The 20,000-nt window shown below is 36.6% G+C and overlaps 1 protein-coding gene across 5 annotated transcripts in view; it reads left to right on the top strand.

Annotated features, from left to right (window-relative positions):
• LOC135210902 (protein MTSS 2-like) overlaps nucleotides 1-20,000 on the top strand; it is a 326,878-nt gene that overhangs the window by 51,092 nt on the left and 255,786 nt on the right. For all 5 annotated transcript variants that reach the window (XM_064243844.1, XM_064243843.1, XM_064243842.1 and 2 more), the window contains exon 3: nucleotides 15,607-15,680. In XM_064243844.1, the coding sequence (XP_064099914.1) occupies nucleotides 15,607-15,680 (74 nt within the window). The remainder of the gene's footprint in view (nucleotides 1-15,606; nucleotides 15,681-20,000) is intronic.

Here is a 20,000-nt window from a genome sequence, read left to right on the forward strand (position 1 = left end):
CTCGGCGATGAACTTGTTTATATACTCAGCCTCGTGACACTTCCCTTAAAGGGAAACTTTTGAGTTTTTGATGCGCCGGGTTTCATTCTATATTTTAAAAGTTCAGCGCTTAAATTTATCACTAGATATTCAATATTAGATTTCAGTTCATAAATTGACCACCGTATATTATTGAATATATTTAGATTTCGGCTCATAAATCTCCCTCCTTATATTATATTTGGATTTCAGTTCATAAATCTCCGTGATATTTTATATATAATTTCTATTCATAAATCTCCCTGATATTTTATATTTAGATTTCCGTTCATTAATCTCCAGACCCTAAGTCTCCCTCGTTATTTTACATTTGAATTTCAGTTCAAAAATCTCCCTCCAAATTGTATTTTTAGATTTCAGTTCATAAATCTCCCCCCATATTTTGTTTTTTATTTCAGTTCATAAATCTCCGTCCATATTTTATATTTATATTTGTTCATAAATCTCCCTCCATATTTTATTTTACATTTGCATTTCAGTTCATAAATCTCCCTCATATTACTTTAGATTTAGATTTGTTCATAAATCTGATATTTTATATTTAAATTTCAGTTCATAAATCTCCCACATGTTTTAAATTAGATTTCTGTACATAAATCTCCCTCATATTATTTTGCATTAAGATTTCAGTTCATGAATAATCCTCTTCATATAATTTTACACTTAGAATTTGGCTGTAAAAAAAAATCTACGTCGATAACACAGTAGACGCTTTAATGGATTAGCGGGACTTGACGTCGCAAAGCATCCGCAACCAGAAACAGGTAACTGGCCTATTTGAGGAAGGGATTAAGTTCGACTGGTTGGACGTCTGATATTCGTGGAGTACTGTCGGGTTTGAATGGAGCGAGGACGTTACTGTCGACCTTCCCTTTTCTAGGAGCCCCTTGAATGGCTGAAAAGAATGGACGGAGCTTTAATTTGGGAGTTCTGTACTACTGGCAGATATGGTCGGGAGGACAAGAGGTTATAGTCGGTTAAAGGTTATTAATAGACTTTTTAAGGTCGAAGACTCTTGGTGGATAAGGAATGGAATGCTGGCTTTTTTTTCGGGGCAGTGACAGGTCGAATTACTTGGGTATGGGTTTTGAAACATTCTTCTGTTTTAGCTTCGTTGTATTGTGTAAATGTTTTTCATTTTTATAGTTATAAATAACATTAAAATTAAGGATTTTTTTTTGGAAGAGGACCTCATTTTCCCCTTACATTCTTTTCACGCGAATGTCTGTCTTCAGTCGAGTATAAATGACCTTTTTGGAGACATTATACTCGACCCAACATATTTTGACTAAAGCGTCAAATACAACAGCTGTCAACACAGTCTACGTAGGTTAAGATATGTAAAACTGTATCGCTTACGTAATAAATGTTTATGCATAGTAGTATAAGATTCCGTGTGATGTACGTTGATTATTTTTTTACGTGTACTTACGTCTTGTAGAAAATGGACGAACTGGAGTAGACGCGTTACAGAGTTGTGTTTAGTACAACAAAAGATGAATGCAGTAACTGGTAGTTCATCAGATTCCAGCAACCATTCAGGAACCAATTAACGTAACTGAAATGATAATTCAGTTCGATATAGTATCCATATTTCATCCGGATATTCTCAGGACATCGTTAAGATCGCTGATAATGGACTCGGGATATTTTTCATCACCTGCACAAATTTTTTCTTTCTTTTTTTATCTAAGCAAGTTTTCTCTTCCTCTGCCTAAGTTAGGATCCCCACTTCATCTCGGTTTTTGCACCCTCCCTCCGGGCTACCTGTCTTGTATTTCTTCTGTTCAGTTTGTATTTACCTAAGTGAATGTGAGTCAATTTTATTTAGTCTACAAAATCTTCCAGTCTTCTTTATTTCCTCCATTGTCATTTTTATATATCCAAATAAAGTTTAATAACTGTACAGTATTGTAGCAATTGAAGAGTTTGCCTCTCTCTCTCTCTCTCTCTCTCGCTCTCTCTCTCTCTCTCTCTCTCTCTCTCTCTCAATATATCCAATTTGATTTTAATATCAGAAATGATTGTGCAAGGCTTTTAGGGAGAGTGGCCTCGTATTTTCATGGTTGCTTTTGTACAACAATACGTATGTTTAGCTTCTATTTCCTTTCACTGCTCCTTAATGAGAATGGCTTTAGGCAAGTCATGTTTAGCTGACCGGACTTATTCGTATTCTTTTTTTTCTTTATTTTTTTTTACAGTATATAGATTGTTTTACAGCAACCATCCATTTTTTATTTGGTACTAAGATGAGAGTGGTCATACTCTTCATTTATTTAATCTATATTTCATTACGAAGGTTGTCTTTGGTTCTGTTTGTATGTCAGTTTACCCGTGTGTTTGCGTGTTTTTTTTTATCTGTTTATATTTGAGTGTATTAGCAGGGTTACGCAAAAAATCTTTCGTTGGGCTTACAAAAATTTGCCAAAAGGTGGGACACGTGGCTGATCAAAAGAGGTCGAATTTTGTTAGAATCACGTAATTTTTTGGGAGAAGATATTTTTCGCATGTTGGGTAGATAAGCTTTTTTTTATGTTCCAAGACACTAGCTTAACCATTACTGTTAATTTTGGTAATTGTGTTCAGACGTTACTACTTGGATTTATAAACAGTTTTGCTGTATCCAAATGCTCCTTACATAATAATGGCTTGAACATCTTCATATGAGTCTAGTCCAGACTAGACTGAGACAAAAGAAAAATGAGAAATAAGTACGAATAAAAAATATCACTATCTCAAAGGAAGAAACAGTCTTTTATTAAAATTTAAGAGAATCGCTGAAAACAGATTGTATTTGCTCACATTCCAATTCTTTACCGAAATTTCGTTGTGTTCAGAGGTAGTGACCTTTGGAGGGTTATCATTTTTAATTTTATGTGTAAACCCATACAGTAGTATGCCTGTCACCATTAATTTGAGTCTGTCAAAGTAATCTTTTCATAACACCACCTACGCAGTTAAAGGGATCTCGATCATTATGCGTAGGTGGATAAGGAAGAATGTCTGTTTGTCGTGTCATCATGGTCATTACAACTCCTCGTATACGGTTGAAGAGATCTCAGACAGCCTTGGTAAAAATGTCAGCCATTATGCTTGGATGTGCATAAAAGGCGATCTCCCGTCTGGATGCCCTTTTGTGATGCCCATTGCTTTGTCACTTCAACTCTTACACTTTTCAAGGGATTTTAATCCCCATCTCATTGTGGGAACTTCTTTACATACAACATATGACAACATATGTGACACATGGAATAAACTGCCACCAAAAGTTGTAAACAGCAACAGAGTGGAAGAGTTTCGAAGAAAGCTAGACAAAATCATTAGGACACTGTGAATTAACAGTAAACCTGCTCCTAGAGATTAGTGAGCACACGATGTTTTCCTCGGTTGGACTAATAAGTCTTTGAGACATCCTAAGCCTTGTAACTCCTTGTAGTCAGACTTGTACATACTGTAGGTAGACCATCGTGCAGAGAAGTGCACGAAGGAAAATTTTTTGTATGTTTAAGCATTTGCTACACTTTACTTGCCATTACAGCTTTGATAAATGTATCTATGTCAACTTCGTATATATGCAAACCATCATTCTTGGGTATGCGTGCGAGGCGATTGTTTTGTCTGCCAGCTATCTGTCAGAGTACCTGTCCCACATTTAGCGCTGCATTACAACCACCTTATAGGGTTGAAGGAATATTGGTCAAACTTGGTGAAAGGTAGACCATCTTGCATAACTTTAGTGAAGGGGGATTTCGATCTGTCTATTAGTGTGTGTCGCGTATAATTTGTCATTGTAACGTTTCTTAGATGAAAGGATTCCAGTATACGTTGTCATTGTAACTTTTCGTAGATGAAAGAGATTTAAAGTATACCTTCTCATTGTAATTTTTCTTAGATGAAAGGGATTTCACGTATGCCTTCACGTAACGTTTCTTAGATGGAAGGGATTTCACGTATGCCTTCACGTAACGTTTCTTAGATGGAAGGGATTTCACGTATGCCTTCACGTAACGTTTCTTAGATGGAAGGGATTTCAAGTATACCTTGTCATTGTAGTGTTTCGTAGATGAAAGGGATTTCACGTATACCTTATCATAACTTTTCTTAGATGAAAGGGATTTCACGTATGCCTTCTCATTGTAACGTTTCTTAGATGAAAGGGAATTCAGTTAAATTTGGTATAAAAGTAGACAAACACGCATAGGTGTGCATGAAGTGGTGTGTGTGTCTCTGTCAGTGTATCTGTTATGCTTGCTGTTATCGCATCTCCTTTTGTGAATGAGGGACTGAAGTCTGTTCTGATCAGTAAAACCATCATGCTTAGATGGCCATGAAGGAAGAGCTTCCGTCTTGACTGTCCTTCAGTGCTTTTGCCACTCAGGCCTTCTTATTGTAACTCATGCACGGGTGACGGACAGAGCAAGAGGGACATGTTTCATTATAAACACACACACACACACACACACACACACACACACACACACACACACACACACACACACACACATATATACATATATATATATATATATATATATATATATATATATATATATATATATATATCTTGCAAGATTTTCGCTCTTGGTGAGCTGAAGTTTAATAATGAAGACGGACAGGGAGAAGACTGGAGATCATTTCTTCATTTTATTTGGGAATCCGTTCCCATCTTCAGGGTTATAAATAGAATAAATTTTTTTTTACAATATTAAAAATTATAATTATTAGCTTATTTTAGCATACTTTATTTTTAATATTGTAAAAAAATTAATTCTCTTTATAGCCCTGAAGATGGGAAAGGAATCCCGAAACGTAGGTGTAAATAAAAAGAAGAAATTATCTCTAGTGTTCTCGCTGTCCTCTTAATTTTATATACTCCTGTGCGTATATTTGTTTCCATTGGTTTCTTTTCATCCCCCCTCCCAAAACCCACCTTTCCTCACTACATCAGCTTCCCCCCCTCCCGTCATCCCCCTCTCCCCCCGTTTCCTTTTCTCCCCTCGTGGATACAAGAGCTGCATTATTAACTAAGGGGAACCGAGGGGAAGTTATTGGTTCGAGGAGCGTTCCCTCTCTCTTGTGTGTATATGATTTTGGTCATTGTTTTGATGAAAAGATAATCATTGAGAATTGCGCTCATTGTTCCTCACTCGTCGAGAACTTGGCTGCTGCCATGATATTCTTTTCGCACTGTTACACTTTTATGGTTTTTTATCGTTTCGAGAGACAGGAGAATTTAGAGTGTAAATAGGATAAGACTCATAAATGATTACTGAAGTCGCTTAAAAACTAAGCTACTTACATGAGTGTAGCCTCATAAAAACGTTATAATTGTTAACAAGGAATTGTGCCTTGAAAGGAGGAAAGGCGTCTTCTGGAGAAGGTACTACGGAATGGGACGGGAGTTAATTTTCTTTCATGGATGCCGTAGTCGAGGAGATAGTCCTGTAATCTTATTGATCCAGATCTTGTGAGAGAAACAGATAGGGGAGAAGGATGGCGATGTGAGTGAACTAGAGCAAAAGAGATGTGCGAGAGTGGGAGACAGACAGACAGACAGACAGACAGCAGACAGAATAATGTCTGCGTTCTGGAACACGGTGAATGTAAAATAATTTTGTAAATATCAGTCAGGAAGGGACCTCACCAGGCATGTTAGTTTTTGCGTATTAATTTTGTTGGCAATATATAGCAATAAAACACTGGAATGGCATTGGCAATTAGAAAACATTAAAAGGAATATTAAGATACTTTGCGAAGCTGAAGACGGTTGGCGTAGGTAGTGGGGTGAGTGTGAATTAAGATTGGTTTTTATTACGACTCGACCCGTCTCGGATGAAGTTTGGTTATTGATGAGGTTTTATTATTGCTTTTATTAGGAGGCTTAAGCTGGCGATGGCCTTGTGGCGTCGCGAGTCCTACGCTCATGGCAATTATGCTCTCCTTTTAGTTCATTTTTCTTAACTAGGGCAACCTAGATAAGAAAAATGCTTGGATAACTAATTTTTTTTTTGGTAAAATAACCCTTTTTTTTAATTTTGAATTGGGTTGAATCATCACCTTTTTTGTGTTAATGAATTGAATAGCAGAATATTGTAAAAATTAAATATTCAATAAAAAGCGGTAGAGTGAGGTATATACACACGGCAAGGACAAAACTATGAATATTATCACTTATTAGTATTAATAAGGAAACATCGAGCAGAATAAGAGCACCAAATCGTCACGTCAAGTAGATGTCTGTGTTGAAGCGTCACTTCAAGGTCTCAAGCAAGTAGCTGCTGCATACGAATTCCCTCCACCAGAAAGGTTCGGGACGGAAGGCTTTTCTTTGTTTCTTTTCGCAGGTTATTATAGCTCTGCGGGACGTGCTTCTTCCCAGGCGTTTAGGATTACGCGTTAAAGAGATTTTTCTTTTAGCAAATATATTTTACAGTTTTTTCATCCATGGGGCATGACAAAGAGGACTTGAAAAGATTTCTACAGGTGATTTTTTAGTCTTCCGTTTTCTTTCGTATATCTGCCTTTAGTCGTTCAGTGAGACCGCGCCTACATGCAGGTGCGCACGAAGAGAGGATTCGCTTGTGTGGGTATCTCCATGGGCACTATATTCATACTTCATATGTGGTCGTAAACCTCACTCAATTTACATGCTTACACACTTCGTATTGTTACTGGGATTGCCTTCGTAGATCGCGTTTGAGGTTTCCTGTGATTACTGGTTATTACAAGCAGGTCTGCTCGAGGGGCTCATAGTAGTAGATAAAGATGTGGATTGTTTAAAATTTGGATTTGCAAGACTTTATAGGTTATGAAACAGCGAGTGCTTGAAAATCTTTCACACAAATAAAGGATAAAGGAGAAGCATTTGTCTTTTTTTTTTTTTTTTTCTTTTTTTTTTTTTTTTTTTTTTTTTTTTTTTTTTTTTTAAATACTAAGTTATGAAGATATGTTATGGTCGGTCGATCGATCGGGAGAGAGAGAGAGAGAGAACGTGTTACATTTGTAGTGCAGTTTTTCTTAGAAGTATGATCGCTTTTAAATACTAAAGTATAGTTTTTCAATTTCGACGTGAACATAGTTCTTTTATGAAAAGAGAACTTTTTATACATTTGTACGTTCGTTTCTCCATAGATATTGAAATGGGCAATTCATAGGTGAAACAAAGCTTCTTAAGTTACTAATGTTTATCTTTGGAGAGTCATAGTCATTCTCATATTTATAATTTAGTGTCTTTCAGCGGTAAGGTTTACTTGAGTCTGAAAAGAGCTGTGAACAGACCATCACTTCTGTAATTAAAAGAGGAATGGTCGTTGTTTGGCTTAGATAGAAATTAAAGATATTCGGGAAAGTTTGAAGTTTTTATTTTATTTATTTTATTTATTTTATTTGTTATTTTTATTTTTATTTTTTATTTATTTATTTTATTTTTTATTTATTTATTATTTATTTATTTATTTATTTATTTATTTATTTATTTATTTATTTATTTATTTATTTATTTATTTATTTATTTATTTATTTTTATCACCTCCAACGACGCGGGACGCAAAGGGTCTCAGAACATCAATTGAGATCATTTAGATATTTTTTCAGTGGGCTCTTGTCATTGAAACTTTCTAGTAAATGACTTACCAGCGTTTCCTTATTTATACCTATTTTTCCATGCATTTCCACAGTGCCTTTTCAACATCATTTTAGTAATACCCGCAGATTAGAGGGATTTCGAAAGATACTCCTATTTTTATATTGAAAAAATTAATCCTAAGGTAGATTGCAGCGAATCTGGTGTTTTGTCACCTTTTAATAACTCAATACTTTGATGGTGAAATGGATGTTATTTAGATGTAAACTTGAATCGATGCTTTATCAACCTTTATAGAGTTTGGATCCACGTTTTTATCATCTGAAAGGAAGGGATCCGTCTGAATAGAGGAGAAAAATGTTTCCTTTTATCTAATTATGGGCTGAAATAAATATTGATTGTTTACTTTTGGCCTGAGGGCACTCGAACTACACCGAGGCTGAATGTTTGAGAAATTGATAAAACAAAGAAATGAGTGTGATGAGAGTCTACTGTTGGTGGTGTGGTGTTTGTTTTCTGGATCGAGAGAAAGTGGGCGGGGCTTAGTGAGCGAAAAACCCCTACGCCGTTTATTTTGGGTGTCCCCTCCCCCTCCCGAGCTCATCTCTAAGGTCAATAGTGATGACCCTCGACTCTCCTCATCTCTCTTCCTTTCCATTCATTTATTCTATTCGTTTTTTGTTTTTTCCTTTCCCTAACTCCTTTCTTATCCTTTCTCGTTCAGTCATGCGTGTTGGGAAGGTTGGAAGGCTTTCACAACGTATTTTTTGCCTATTTTTTTCAAATTCATGAAAATTACATTACAGGCATCGTTTTGTATTTAGAATTTTTTTTAATATAATTCTGCAACTGAAGCTTTACTGTGCAGTGGATTTGTGTATGAGTGATATATATATATATATAATATATATATATATATTATATATATATATATATATTTTATGTAATAAAATATTATATTTATTTAATTTAATTGTTTGTTTATATTTTGACTCGTTTGATAATTAAATATCACCATGTATCGTCTTAACAACAAATGTGACTACAACCATGGCAAATTCCAAGTTTTTTATAGGTCACATGCCACTCAGACTGTTTTGAGATTTTCTTTTAGACAAATTCTCTTAAACAAAATGTCAGAATTAAGCGAGTTTAATTTATATATTTTCTCTTTATTTTTCTTATTATCCGCTTCTCTGGCTCAGCGACATTTCTTTGAACTATCCAGTATTCATGTTGGGAAATTCTAGCAAATGCTGAGGGGGCTGTTTCATTGAAAAGCAGGATTCTTGTCATTTATCTGGTAACTGGTATTAACAATGTACTGGTGAACAGGGATCTCGGGTCTAGGTCAAGTAGGGGTCGTCATCGTGCTGTTATTAATTATTTCGTGACTATAGTTTGAATCCGGGTCGGGGTCGTCTCTGGTATACGATTGGTGTTGCTTTCAGCAAGATCTAGTAGATAAACAGGTCTAACACTCCCGAGAGGCTGTGACGTCACCGACGCCCGGCACGCCACTATTGAACTATTCCTTAGATCTGTCTTATGAGGCGTATGGAGTTTTTCCAAAAGTTCCAGAGAATATAAGGTTTTTTAAAGCCAGAAGATAGCTTTAGTGGCTGTAATGCATTTTATTTTCAGAGTTTCCAATATACAAGATTTACTTTTAAGGAATATTTAATAAGAAATCTCTTGAATATGCCAATAAGCCTATAGTTTTACTGTAAATATCATATCTAATTGGTGTTCTCTCCCTTTCTTTTGTTCCCATGAAATTTTTTTTCTTCTAGATCTTGGGTGACAGTTACAAAGAAACATCGCTGAGCCAGAGAAAATATATGAAATTAATGTGCTTAATTCTGCCATTTTATTTAACAGGATATAATAATGATGATAAGTTGAGTATGGCTCCAGTAGCTAAAGCGTCATGGCAATAAAAATGCGAAGCGTATAGTTCGTATTTCAGTACTTCATGTCCTTAGCAAGAAAATCAGTTATTATAATTTTTTTTCGTTTTGTTTTGTTAGAAGGGTTACTCCTGATTTTGCGACTTCTTTTTAGTAGGGAAAAGAAGAGAAAGGCGGCCTATTGGAAATGAGGAGAGACGAGGCGAGAGGTTATGGGAAAATCTTTTCCAAGATCTCGCTGCATTGAACTTGTCTCCTCCTCGGAGTTGTAGCAATTTATTGACTTCCTCCGGCAGGGAAGAGTCTGCTGCTGCTGAGGTCTCGGGTTTTTTGACCCAGTTATTTATTGCTCCTTTCACTGTCGGATCCTTTCATATTGCCTTCGAAGCGGCTTTGATAGTCCCGTTGCGGTCGCCGCTATGAATAGTTTCTGGGGCGATGTTTTGATATGACTATTTTTTGAAGCATTTTTTCTTTCTAAAGTGTTTATTGGCACATTGAAATCCGATTTGTCTTGTCAGCTTTGCTGTAGTTAACAAACTGAAAATGTTATTTACTTATTTATGTATTCCGTAATTGGATGGAGATGGAGGATGCAGTGAAATTTTTCCCTGAACAAATTAAATCTGCAAGAAACTTGTTTTGATCCTGCCAAGAAATGAATGTAAAAACCAGTTGCAAAACCAAGAGTTCCACTACCATAACAGATAACCCAGTTCCTCCTTGAAAAAACCGTTTCTGTCAGTCCTTCTTAACCGGGACGTTTCATTCTAATTTTCATTCCATTAATCGATTCTTGGAAGCAAAATGTCAGTTGAATGAAGTCTCGCGAGTCTTTCAATGTTGCTTTGCAGGTGCTGTCATGCAGGGTGTTTAGGCTTCCCGTGGGCGGATGTGGGCGTGCCGTTCTCTGTCCCAGGTGGACTTTTTTTTTTTTCTTTTTTTAAGTATTGCTGGGTGATTGTTGTGGGCTAAAGGGGGAACACCTGTCTCAACGACAACGCCCAGGCGTATTCATCTGATACGCGCCCCCGTACTAGTGGAAAGAGAGAGAGAGAGAGAGAGAGAGAGAGAGAGAGAGAGAGAGAGAGAGAGAGAGAGAGAGAGAGAGAGAGAGAATCTTGTAAATGGATTTTAGCTCGATTGGGAGAGGATTACCTCGTCAAGACACACTTGTTTTAGTGGCAGACGTCTTAACGGAATAAAGAACACTTATGACGATGTTCTCTCTTGTGGACACACGAGAACGAACACGGTCTGGTTGCTACCCTCATCAGTTGACTAACAGCTAGATATTTTGATTCGCACCCTATATTGACAGACATACCAGAATTTAAGGAACATCCTGAAATAGACCCTACTTGTCCCGTTTGAGAGGAGGATCGTGTGCAGTGATGAAAGCTGTTTTAAGTTGTCATTTCTGCATCGAAATGAACAAATAAAACACACGCACAGACACACACACAGTTAACAACTGTGTTTTGGCGTCTATTATGATGTTCATCGTCAGTTGTCTGTTCAAGTTCTATACGGGATAAAACCTTGGGGTTAATTGTTGTCATTTCTTTCGTGAAAAAACGACATCGTTCTGCCCTTTTCATGCCTCTTCAGGCTAAATGTTTTCTGTAGTTGTCTGAGCACTTATATTTTATTCCGGATTTGAATTGCTCTTAAAAGCTGTTGAACTGTTACCGATTCATCCGCTCGCCCTTTCGTTAGCTATTTTATCAAACCTCCACTGGTTTCCTTTAAATGCTAATGTGTAGTTTTGTTCGTGTTGACCGGATACTAAGGACTGTTTCGTTCTTATCCGTTGCGGAGCTGTTGTCAAGGAGCCGTTTCCTAAATTATCTTCACCTGTCATGGAGATGCCGTTAATGTGAATCAGTGGTCGGAGCGGTCACGTCAAGGGATCTTATCACCTTGTACTTGAACCTAATGTTATTTGTGCCAGTGTGTACGGTGAAGATAAATGTATCGCTACATCATTGAGCTTTTTCGCACAATCGATTCTATGATGTGTAGGTTGTGTATGGTACTTGTACCGAACTCTTATCAGTGGTTCTCGCATTAGGACTACATGGGTTTTTCCTTGTAGAGTTTGTCACCGGAAAGATAAGTGGACAAATAGGCGAGTACACGAGGAACTTTGCCAAATAGTGCGAAGGATGCATATAACTATTTTGGCGTTTTTTCGTAGTGAAGTGGATGTTGACCCTCAGACATCTGGAGTTCTTGCTAAAAATAATTTAATGCTGCAAGAAAGTCATGTTTTGGTTTCAAGCCTTCTCGGTGATCGCAGAGATGTTAATGACATCAAAGGCCTCGGATCTCTTGTTTTGCTTTTCCTGTAAAAACTACTAACCCCTGGATGTCGCCAGCGACGTTAGGCTGTTTTCTTACTGGCACAATTGCTTGGGTAATTATAATTTAGCCGATGGTCGTTGAGATTTCTAGCTGGGAATCTTGCATTGGATCCTTCACAAGCGCTGTTTCTACATTAAAAACATTACTGTTTAGTCCTTGGTACTTGGTTAGGTGCCATCGTGCCACTGCCCAGTAACAAGATGTTTTCATTCTTGTTGCAGTCGAACCCTGGAACAGAGATAAGGATGTTATGTGATTGCAAGATAGCTTTTAAAGCCTGCCTTAATTCTCCATGCTCTTGTCTGTTTATTTGATTGTGTGTATTTTGTAGTTTGGGTTTTTGGTTTTTACAGAGGCATTCTGTTATGTGGAGGTTTGTATGGCAATTCTATTGCTCTTTGGCTCTTATGATGATAATTTTAAACCATAATTTAGTGTCTTGTTCGGTCGCCATTATTCTTTAAGCAGATAGTATACACTGTAACTCTTAATAGTCCCTCACTAAATATTGTTTTCTTTTAGATGAATGTAATGATCTGATGCACACACACAGAGAGAGAGAGAGAGAGAGAGAGAGAGAGAGAGAGAGAGAGAGAGAGAGAGAGAATTTAATTCCTTCAGGTCAAACACACCTTGACGAGATCCGTTAATTCTATTTTTATTCATGAAAAGGCAGGTAGTATTTCACAAATGGGGATGGTCACGACTCCCGTTGACCCGCGGGATCTCTATACTAGGTGAAAAAACCACTTGCGTTATCTTTGTTTGAAGAGTTAGACTCTTAGCATATGAGAGAGAGAGAGAGAGAGAGAGAGAGAGAGAGAGAGAGAGAGAGAGAGAACGCTACTGGTTCACAATACTGTGTGGAGACCTCTTGACAAGGCTCATAAAAAAATGTAATATGATCTATAATAACACAAGGGCCGTCTACCAAGGGCCTATAGTGACAATACGCTTCCGGATTCGTTGGCTAAAACCATGTCATAAAGACAGCATTGTACGTTAACACGCTCTCTCAGTTCTTATGCATATTTTAACACTGACAATGGAAATAATCCTGAAAAGAAATGAATTTGTAAATTGCGTAGTATGTAGAAGTCTCTCTCTCTCTCGTTTTAGTTATATGCCGTCTCTAGGGGTGTATAGGGAGTAGGATATGCTGTCTCTAGGGTTGTATAGGGAGTAGGACATAGCACCATCTGCCGTGTAATAGTTGGAGTGTAACAGGATTAAAGAATCGTGCCTTTTTCCGTTGTTTTAAGAGGAGAGGGAGAAGTCTATGAAGTTATTTTTGGAAGGAAGTCTGTTGTGATGTCTCTCTTAATATGAGCAAGGCACTGTTCTGTCTTTTCGTGTATTTCTTGCATTTTGATTTTTCCTGTGTTTTTCTTCAATATATTTTGACTACTTTCCTTTTTCTTATTGCATATGTGGGAGGCTGCGTATCGCTTTTGAATTTTGTCGGCCCATGTACTTGCCATAAATTGTTTATATACTTTGAAGTCTTGCCACGCTGTCGAATTATATTTACGTATGTTTAGATTTTATACCAGTTCAGATTCATCTTTCGTCATGATTTTTTTTTTCACCATGCGCACACGATAAGAGAATTGCATATTTTCCATGATATTTTTTAAGCACTCTCTCTCTCTCTCTCTCTCTCTCTCTCTCTCTCTCTCTCTCTCTCTCTCTCTCTCTCTCTCTACACACACACACACACAGGGCGGGTGATATACCTTCCCGGTTTAACGGTCGACCTTCCTCTGGCCGTTAGTTTTCTGAAATTAGATGTAATGATGAAAAGCTCTTTTTGAGGTGGCCTCTGTTTTAAGAAGATTGGACTTTTCATTCACTTACTGTAGGGAACGACATCGCATTCTGGAACGGTGTGTTTTCTTGTTATGAGGTTACAGTTATTTGTTTGTTTTTAGTCAGCTTGACTTCTTATTTGTAATGATAATGTATTTTGCATTGTGTTCGTAGCTCGCTCTCGGGTGCACATGCTATATATACTTATTGTGAAGTTTTTGCAATATATGTATATACTATATATATATATATATATATTATATATATATATATATATATATATATATATATATATATATATATATATATATATATACTATATATATAATATATATATATATATATATATATATATATATATATAATATATATATATATATATTATATATATATATATACTAGAAACCTAAACTACATAGTAAGATAATGATATAAAAACATTAAGTTAATAAACACACATACCCTTTATATTACCTGAATGTTTTTATACCATCATTAAGTATCTTATTGTGAATTGTAAAGTCATTGTGTGCACTAATCCATAAAATGTCCGTTGTGTAAATGTTTGCCGAGAACTCTAATGGTGGTCTTTTTGTTTGAATAGGATTTCTGGCATATTTAGGCCTATTTTGTTACTCTGAAGTGAGGGTTCATATTTTTTTAAATACTTTTTTTTTTTTATAGAGAAGGCATCTGCTTAATAATCTACTTAATAAGGCAGACCATTTAGATGATAGAGGAAGCATCTGCTTAATAATCTACTTAATAAGGCAGACCATTTAGATAATAGAGAAAGCATCTGCTTAATAATCTACTTAATAAGGAAAACCTTTTAGAAATTCTTACAGGCTATAAATTAAGTATGTCTCAATTTGTCTGGAAGGAGAACCCTGAATTTGAATATCGCTTATTTTGATCGCGTTTTTTTATACTTTCACTGAAGACCATTCGGTTCGGTATTCTTGGGCCTAAACGATCCAGGAAGTGTTTCTATCGATTGGCCAAAGGAGCTCTTTCACCGAAGGCTCCCTCATCCATAGATTTCGACACGAGGGGCATTGTGCGGCGGCTATTTCAATCCGTCTTGTGTGGCGCCCCTGCGTTGGAACCCCCGTAACAATCTCCTCTTCATTCTGTCACTACAGAGAGATGAAGAGCTTCCAGGGATCGATCTCTCCATTGCCTCCTCGAGTAGGATTCCTTCTCATTTTTCATTTGGGGTCACGCGGCCCAAGGTGTGCTTGGCGGCGCTTGTTCGAGGCAGGGCCTGGTTCGCCGGTTGGCGGAAGTATATTACGTACATCCTTTGTTGTAAGGGTTGTGACGTTGGTTGGGTGAAAGATGCTGTGGTTGTTGCATGGTCCTGGAGATGTTTTTGTTTGATGTGAGAAATGTTGCTTTTATCTTTTGGTGTGAGAGATGTTCGTTGCTTTGGGAAAATGTTGGACGGCGTCGGATGAGATCTTGCGTTGTTTGTTATAATGTAACTGATGTGACATTTTGAAAGGCCTAGTGTTTCGTTCGGTAGTCTGCTCTGAGTGATGATTCTTGATTATAGTGGGCGATATAATCTATTTTTTGTTCAGGAACGTTATGGACAGTGGCTAATTAGAATGATTTAACTGACCTACTTTAATGTGAATGATGTTACCAGAGAAAATTTGTGTGATTTGAGCTCGTTCAGTGTTGTGAATGGTATGTGTAATAGGAATAATGTAACTGATATGAAGCCTCCCTTGGATGAAGAAGTGTTCGGGAAGGGGAGAAATGTATATTGTGCTGTATATTTTGTATGTTATTCCTTTTTTATATACTGTTTTCCCATTGAAGAACACCACAAAGCATATTCTGATCCTTTTTGTTTTATCTTCATTCATTCATTTTCCTCTTTCTTTCCAGATCGACTTTGGTGGCGCTAGCGGCCTTTCTCGATGCCTTCCAGCGCATAGCAGACGCTGCAACGAATGCTAAAGGTACGTAGGGTGGGTGGTCTCACTTCGTGCGAGTGCTTTTCTTACTCTCGTTGCCTTCCTTGCATTCTGCCACCTGAAGGAATGGCTTGGAATCAAGAATGTTTGCTTTTGTATTTTTATGACCATGGTTTATCGTTGCGGTCAGTGAGGGAGTGACGTGTTTGTTAATCTGCCTAGCTCGTTAATGTCCGCCGCCTGCTTATGTTTTATCTTTTTAAGCATAGCATATAGATAGCTGAAGATGATACTTAAAACTTCAGTGATTTCATTTGTAGGGAAGGGGACTTGACATTTCATGTGTTGGATCCAGTGGCCGAGGGTCACGATAGGAATTCAACATTGACCATAGCTTTTGAAAATACATGATAAAGACTTCATATTTGCATGACATCTAATGAAACTGATGGGCGGAGTGAAGTCAAAGTTCAAATAGGAAATTAACCTTCTACATAACGTTTGAACTATACTAGACCGACAGTGCAGTCGTTAGCGTGCACACTCAACTTAGAAGCCGATGCGCTTAATGAGGTCAAGGTCATATGTCAAATTGGAACCTGCAACCGCCGGAATGATTTCCCAAGCACATCTGATTCGATGGGGGTCAGAGTGCGGGAGAGGACGAGGCGCTGCCAGGGAAGGGTTTGTTGAGCATTTCATTGAAAGAACCCGGAAGCAATATTGTTAGACCGAAGATTTCCAATGAGGGTGAGAAGAACATTGTTTGCGACACTGTATGAAAGATAGTGTATATGAACGTCAGTTACAGTATATATATGTAACAGACTTCTTGTGTGTGTCGGGAAAGGGATATATGTTGATTTTTATTTTCAATGAAAGCTTATGCCCAGACATATCAGGTGAATTGAAAGGAATTAAAAAGTTGAAAAACTAAAACTTGAAAAATAAATAGATAACGACTTCAAGAGTATTTGCTAAAGTATATTGGAAATTCTAAAAAAAAAAAAAAAAAAAAAGAAAAAAAAAAAACAAAATGAAGATACTTGTACCAGTGTTCAAGAAGCAGACGGGGCGGTTAGTGAAAATTTGAATGCCGGAGCTCGAACCCTTTCATTGTTCATTGTTAAGAACTTGTGGGGGTATCTGTGTCACTGTTTTCAGTTGTTACGATTATATACCGAATGAAAAATAGGACGATGCTCCTTGGCCAAGACGAATATATGGAAATTATCCGCCGACAGCAGAAACTTTCGAGTAGCATCTATTAATGTAATCGTAGCTATTAAAAAGGGTCGCAGGGGCTTTAGTTGGACAAATCCTTGATTGGAACGATGTAAGTGGAGCTTATGGTCAAGCCCCAATTGTCAATGTTACTGAGGCCATTCAGCGCCGTAACGTTTTCTGGTGGTTGGCTTGATCCCAACCATTGTGCGTTCTTTGGTTTGAGAATTTTCCTCTCCGAAAGTAAGGGTGATTACCATTCATCAAGGGTGCCGGAAATTTAAACTATTTCAGTGCACTTTTGAAATATTGCTATATTTCAAAAATAATTTTTAATGTGCTTCTCTATAGAGAGAGAGAGAGAGAGTATATAGAATTTATATGTGTATTTATATAGATGCCAATATCATGTATAATATAAATGTGTGTTTATGACATTAAAGACAGTAAAGGTTATCTCTGGGACCAGTGAAAATGTGGTGCCAAGGGGTATTTAAATTTTCCCTCAATGTTAGACTATCGGCACCTTTATGGCAGACTGCTGAGCATTAATCGCGAGTTGATGAAATCGACTTCTCGGCACTTGGCGTGTTCTAATTATTCCTAACAAGTTAATGCCAGCGAACATAGGGCCACCATCTTCTGAACTCAGTCATGCCGCCTTCCTTTGACAGTGTGCGGGTTCAACTTGAAGTCCATTGGTGTAGGAAAAGGCAGTTATCTGTCAAAATATAAAAAATGTTTATATATTGAACAGTTAATTTGCAAAAATTATTGGTTGGATTAACTTTGAGTAAGTTCAGCATCTATCAACTTATTTTTTTTATCAAAGTTGAGAGGATGTAGAAATGCGTTGATTTTTTTATCAAAGTTGAGAGGATGTAGAAATTCGTTGATAAAGCATGTCCAAGGTGCAAGGTCAATTTTTTCTTGATATATACCTTATAAAATACTCCTGTATTATTTATATATTCCAGTATGAATACTCATATTTTTTTTATTTATATCATTGAGTATTCTCGTATTATACATGTGGTAATAAACTTGCGACTTTGATCCAAAGAGTCGATAGCGTGAGGAGAATGAGAATTGTCCTGAGCACAGCTGCAGATGAAATTCCTCGTATGTTGGTCTCTTCTCTGTATAGAAAAACACCTGTTACATCAGACATGTGTTACACAGGTGTAACGTTGCGCTTACGAACAAACTACAGACCCGCAAATAAAACGCTCTAGACACGAGTTCTGTACAGGATCTATTTTAGTAACATAAACGATGAAACGAAACGCAAGAGCTTTATTTGTTGTTGTAACACCAGAAAATAGATTGATGAATAAAAGAATTTGATATTGCTGGTTTTTCCGTCCTTGAGACGTGAGTGGGTATTGAAGGACAATGCAACCAACGTGCACACAAACAGATGTCGCAAGCTATAACATTCAACGGGTCGCCTTCCTATACTTAGGCGAGACCCGTATATGTATGTATTTGTATGTATATATATATATATAAAACTAGTACCAGAGTCTAATAAAGAAAAGCAATAACATATATAATATATAATATATATTATTAATATATTATATATAATATATATATATATATCTATATATTCTAAATATTCTATATATATAATATATATATATATCTATATATGATCTTTAATATATATCTATATTATCTATATAATTATCCTATATAATTATCTATAATAATAGATATCTATATAATATCTATATATATTATTCTATATATAAGTATATTATATATATCTAATATAATATATATAATATATACTATAATATATATATGATATCTATATATATATATATACTATATATATATATATATATATCTATATATATATATATATATCTATATATAGATATATATCTATATATCTATATATATAGATATATATGTATAGTATGATATATGATATATTATATCATAGATATATAGTACATTACAGTAATGTATTTCATGTATCTTATATGAGGCTATATATATATATATATATATATATATATATATATATATATATATATATATATATATATAATATGTGTGTGTGTGTGTGTGTGTGTGTGTGTGTGTGTGTGTGTGTGTGTGCGCGCGCTTGTGTTTTTTTGTTTATATAGGATTGTGGGGGAACGGCGATCGACTGTCTGGCTACCTCTGGTGTAGAGAGTGGCACATCGTGTGATTCTTACGAGTGTTTGTATCGTGAGAGTCCGTATGCTGCGAGATCCGGGTTCGTTTTCCCGATGAGCGACCGAAAGATGTGTGACGACGCCACCAGGTTGCCTGTCAGGCCCGTTATGTCCGTGCCCTTGTGGAAAGACCAAGGCCGAAATAATTACGGAGCAAGCTGGAAACTGGGAGGTGCTTATCGCAAGTCACGGTGGTAAATGACCACTACGCTTTTTTTGAGAAAGGGGGGTGGGGTTCGTTTAGATAAACCACCTTCGCGTATGAAAGTCCACAGGAAAGTATACTGGGAAAATTGGTCTTAACGTTGATTCTCTCTGTAACTGTTGATGGAAATATAGCAGTTCAGTTTTAACGATCTCATCATTGTTGTCAGCGCTTTAGAAGAGTATGACGACAGTTAACGAGTTGGAGGTTAAGGCATCTGATGAGTGAGAGGAAGGTCCTTCTTGCGTAATGAATGAGTGAATGGAGGTCTGCGAAGAGGAATAGGGCAATGAATTCGTGAATAATAGAGTATATTAAACCTCCCATTGACGATGCTTTCTTTGAGATCAGAGGTGAGAGAAGTCTTTGTTTGATAATTTGTTTTAGTATCTTGGCTAATTACTTCAAATTGCTTCCTGGATGCCAACCGGCACTTTCACCTTACGGCCAGCTAATTAGCTAGAGCAGCTAATATTGATATTTGTTATACTTTTGTTCTGCATACGAGAAGTGCATTTGAATTCCTCCTGTCGAGGATTAAGTATGATATGCCGCTTCCTAAAATCTTCCAGCAATTTATGTAACCAAAACGTCAAAAGATATATATCTTTACTTTTAAAAAAAAAAACAAAGGGAATTGGCATTTGCAGTAGTTTTTACTTCCTAATGTTTTCTGATAACTGAAAAATTTGATGTGGTTTTCGTTATGAAAGTGTAATAATG

This window comes from Macrobrachium nipponense, chromosome 4, assembly GCF_015104395.2.
Source record: "Macrobrachium nipponense isolate FS-2020 chromosome 4, ASM1510439v2, whole genome shotgun sequence".
NCBI lineage: Eukaryota > Metazoa > Arthropoda > Malacostraca > Decapoda > Palaemonidae > Macrobrachium > Macrobrachium nipponense.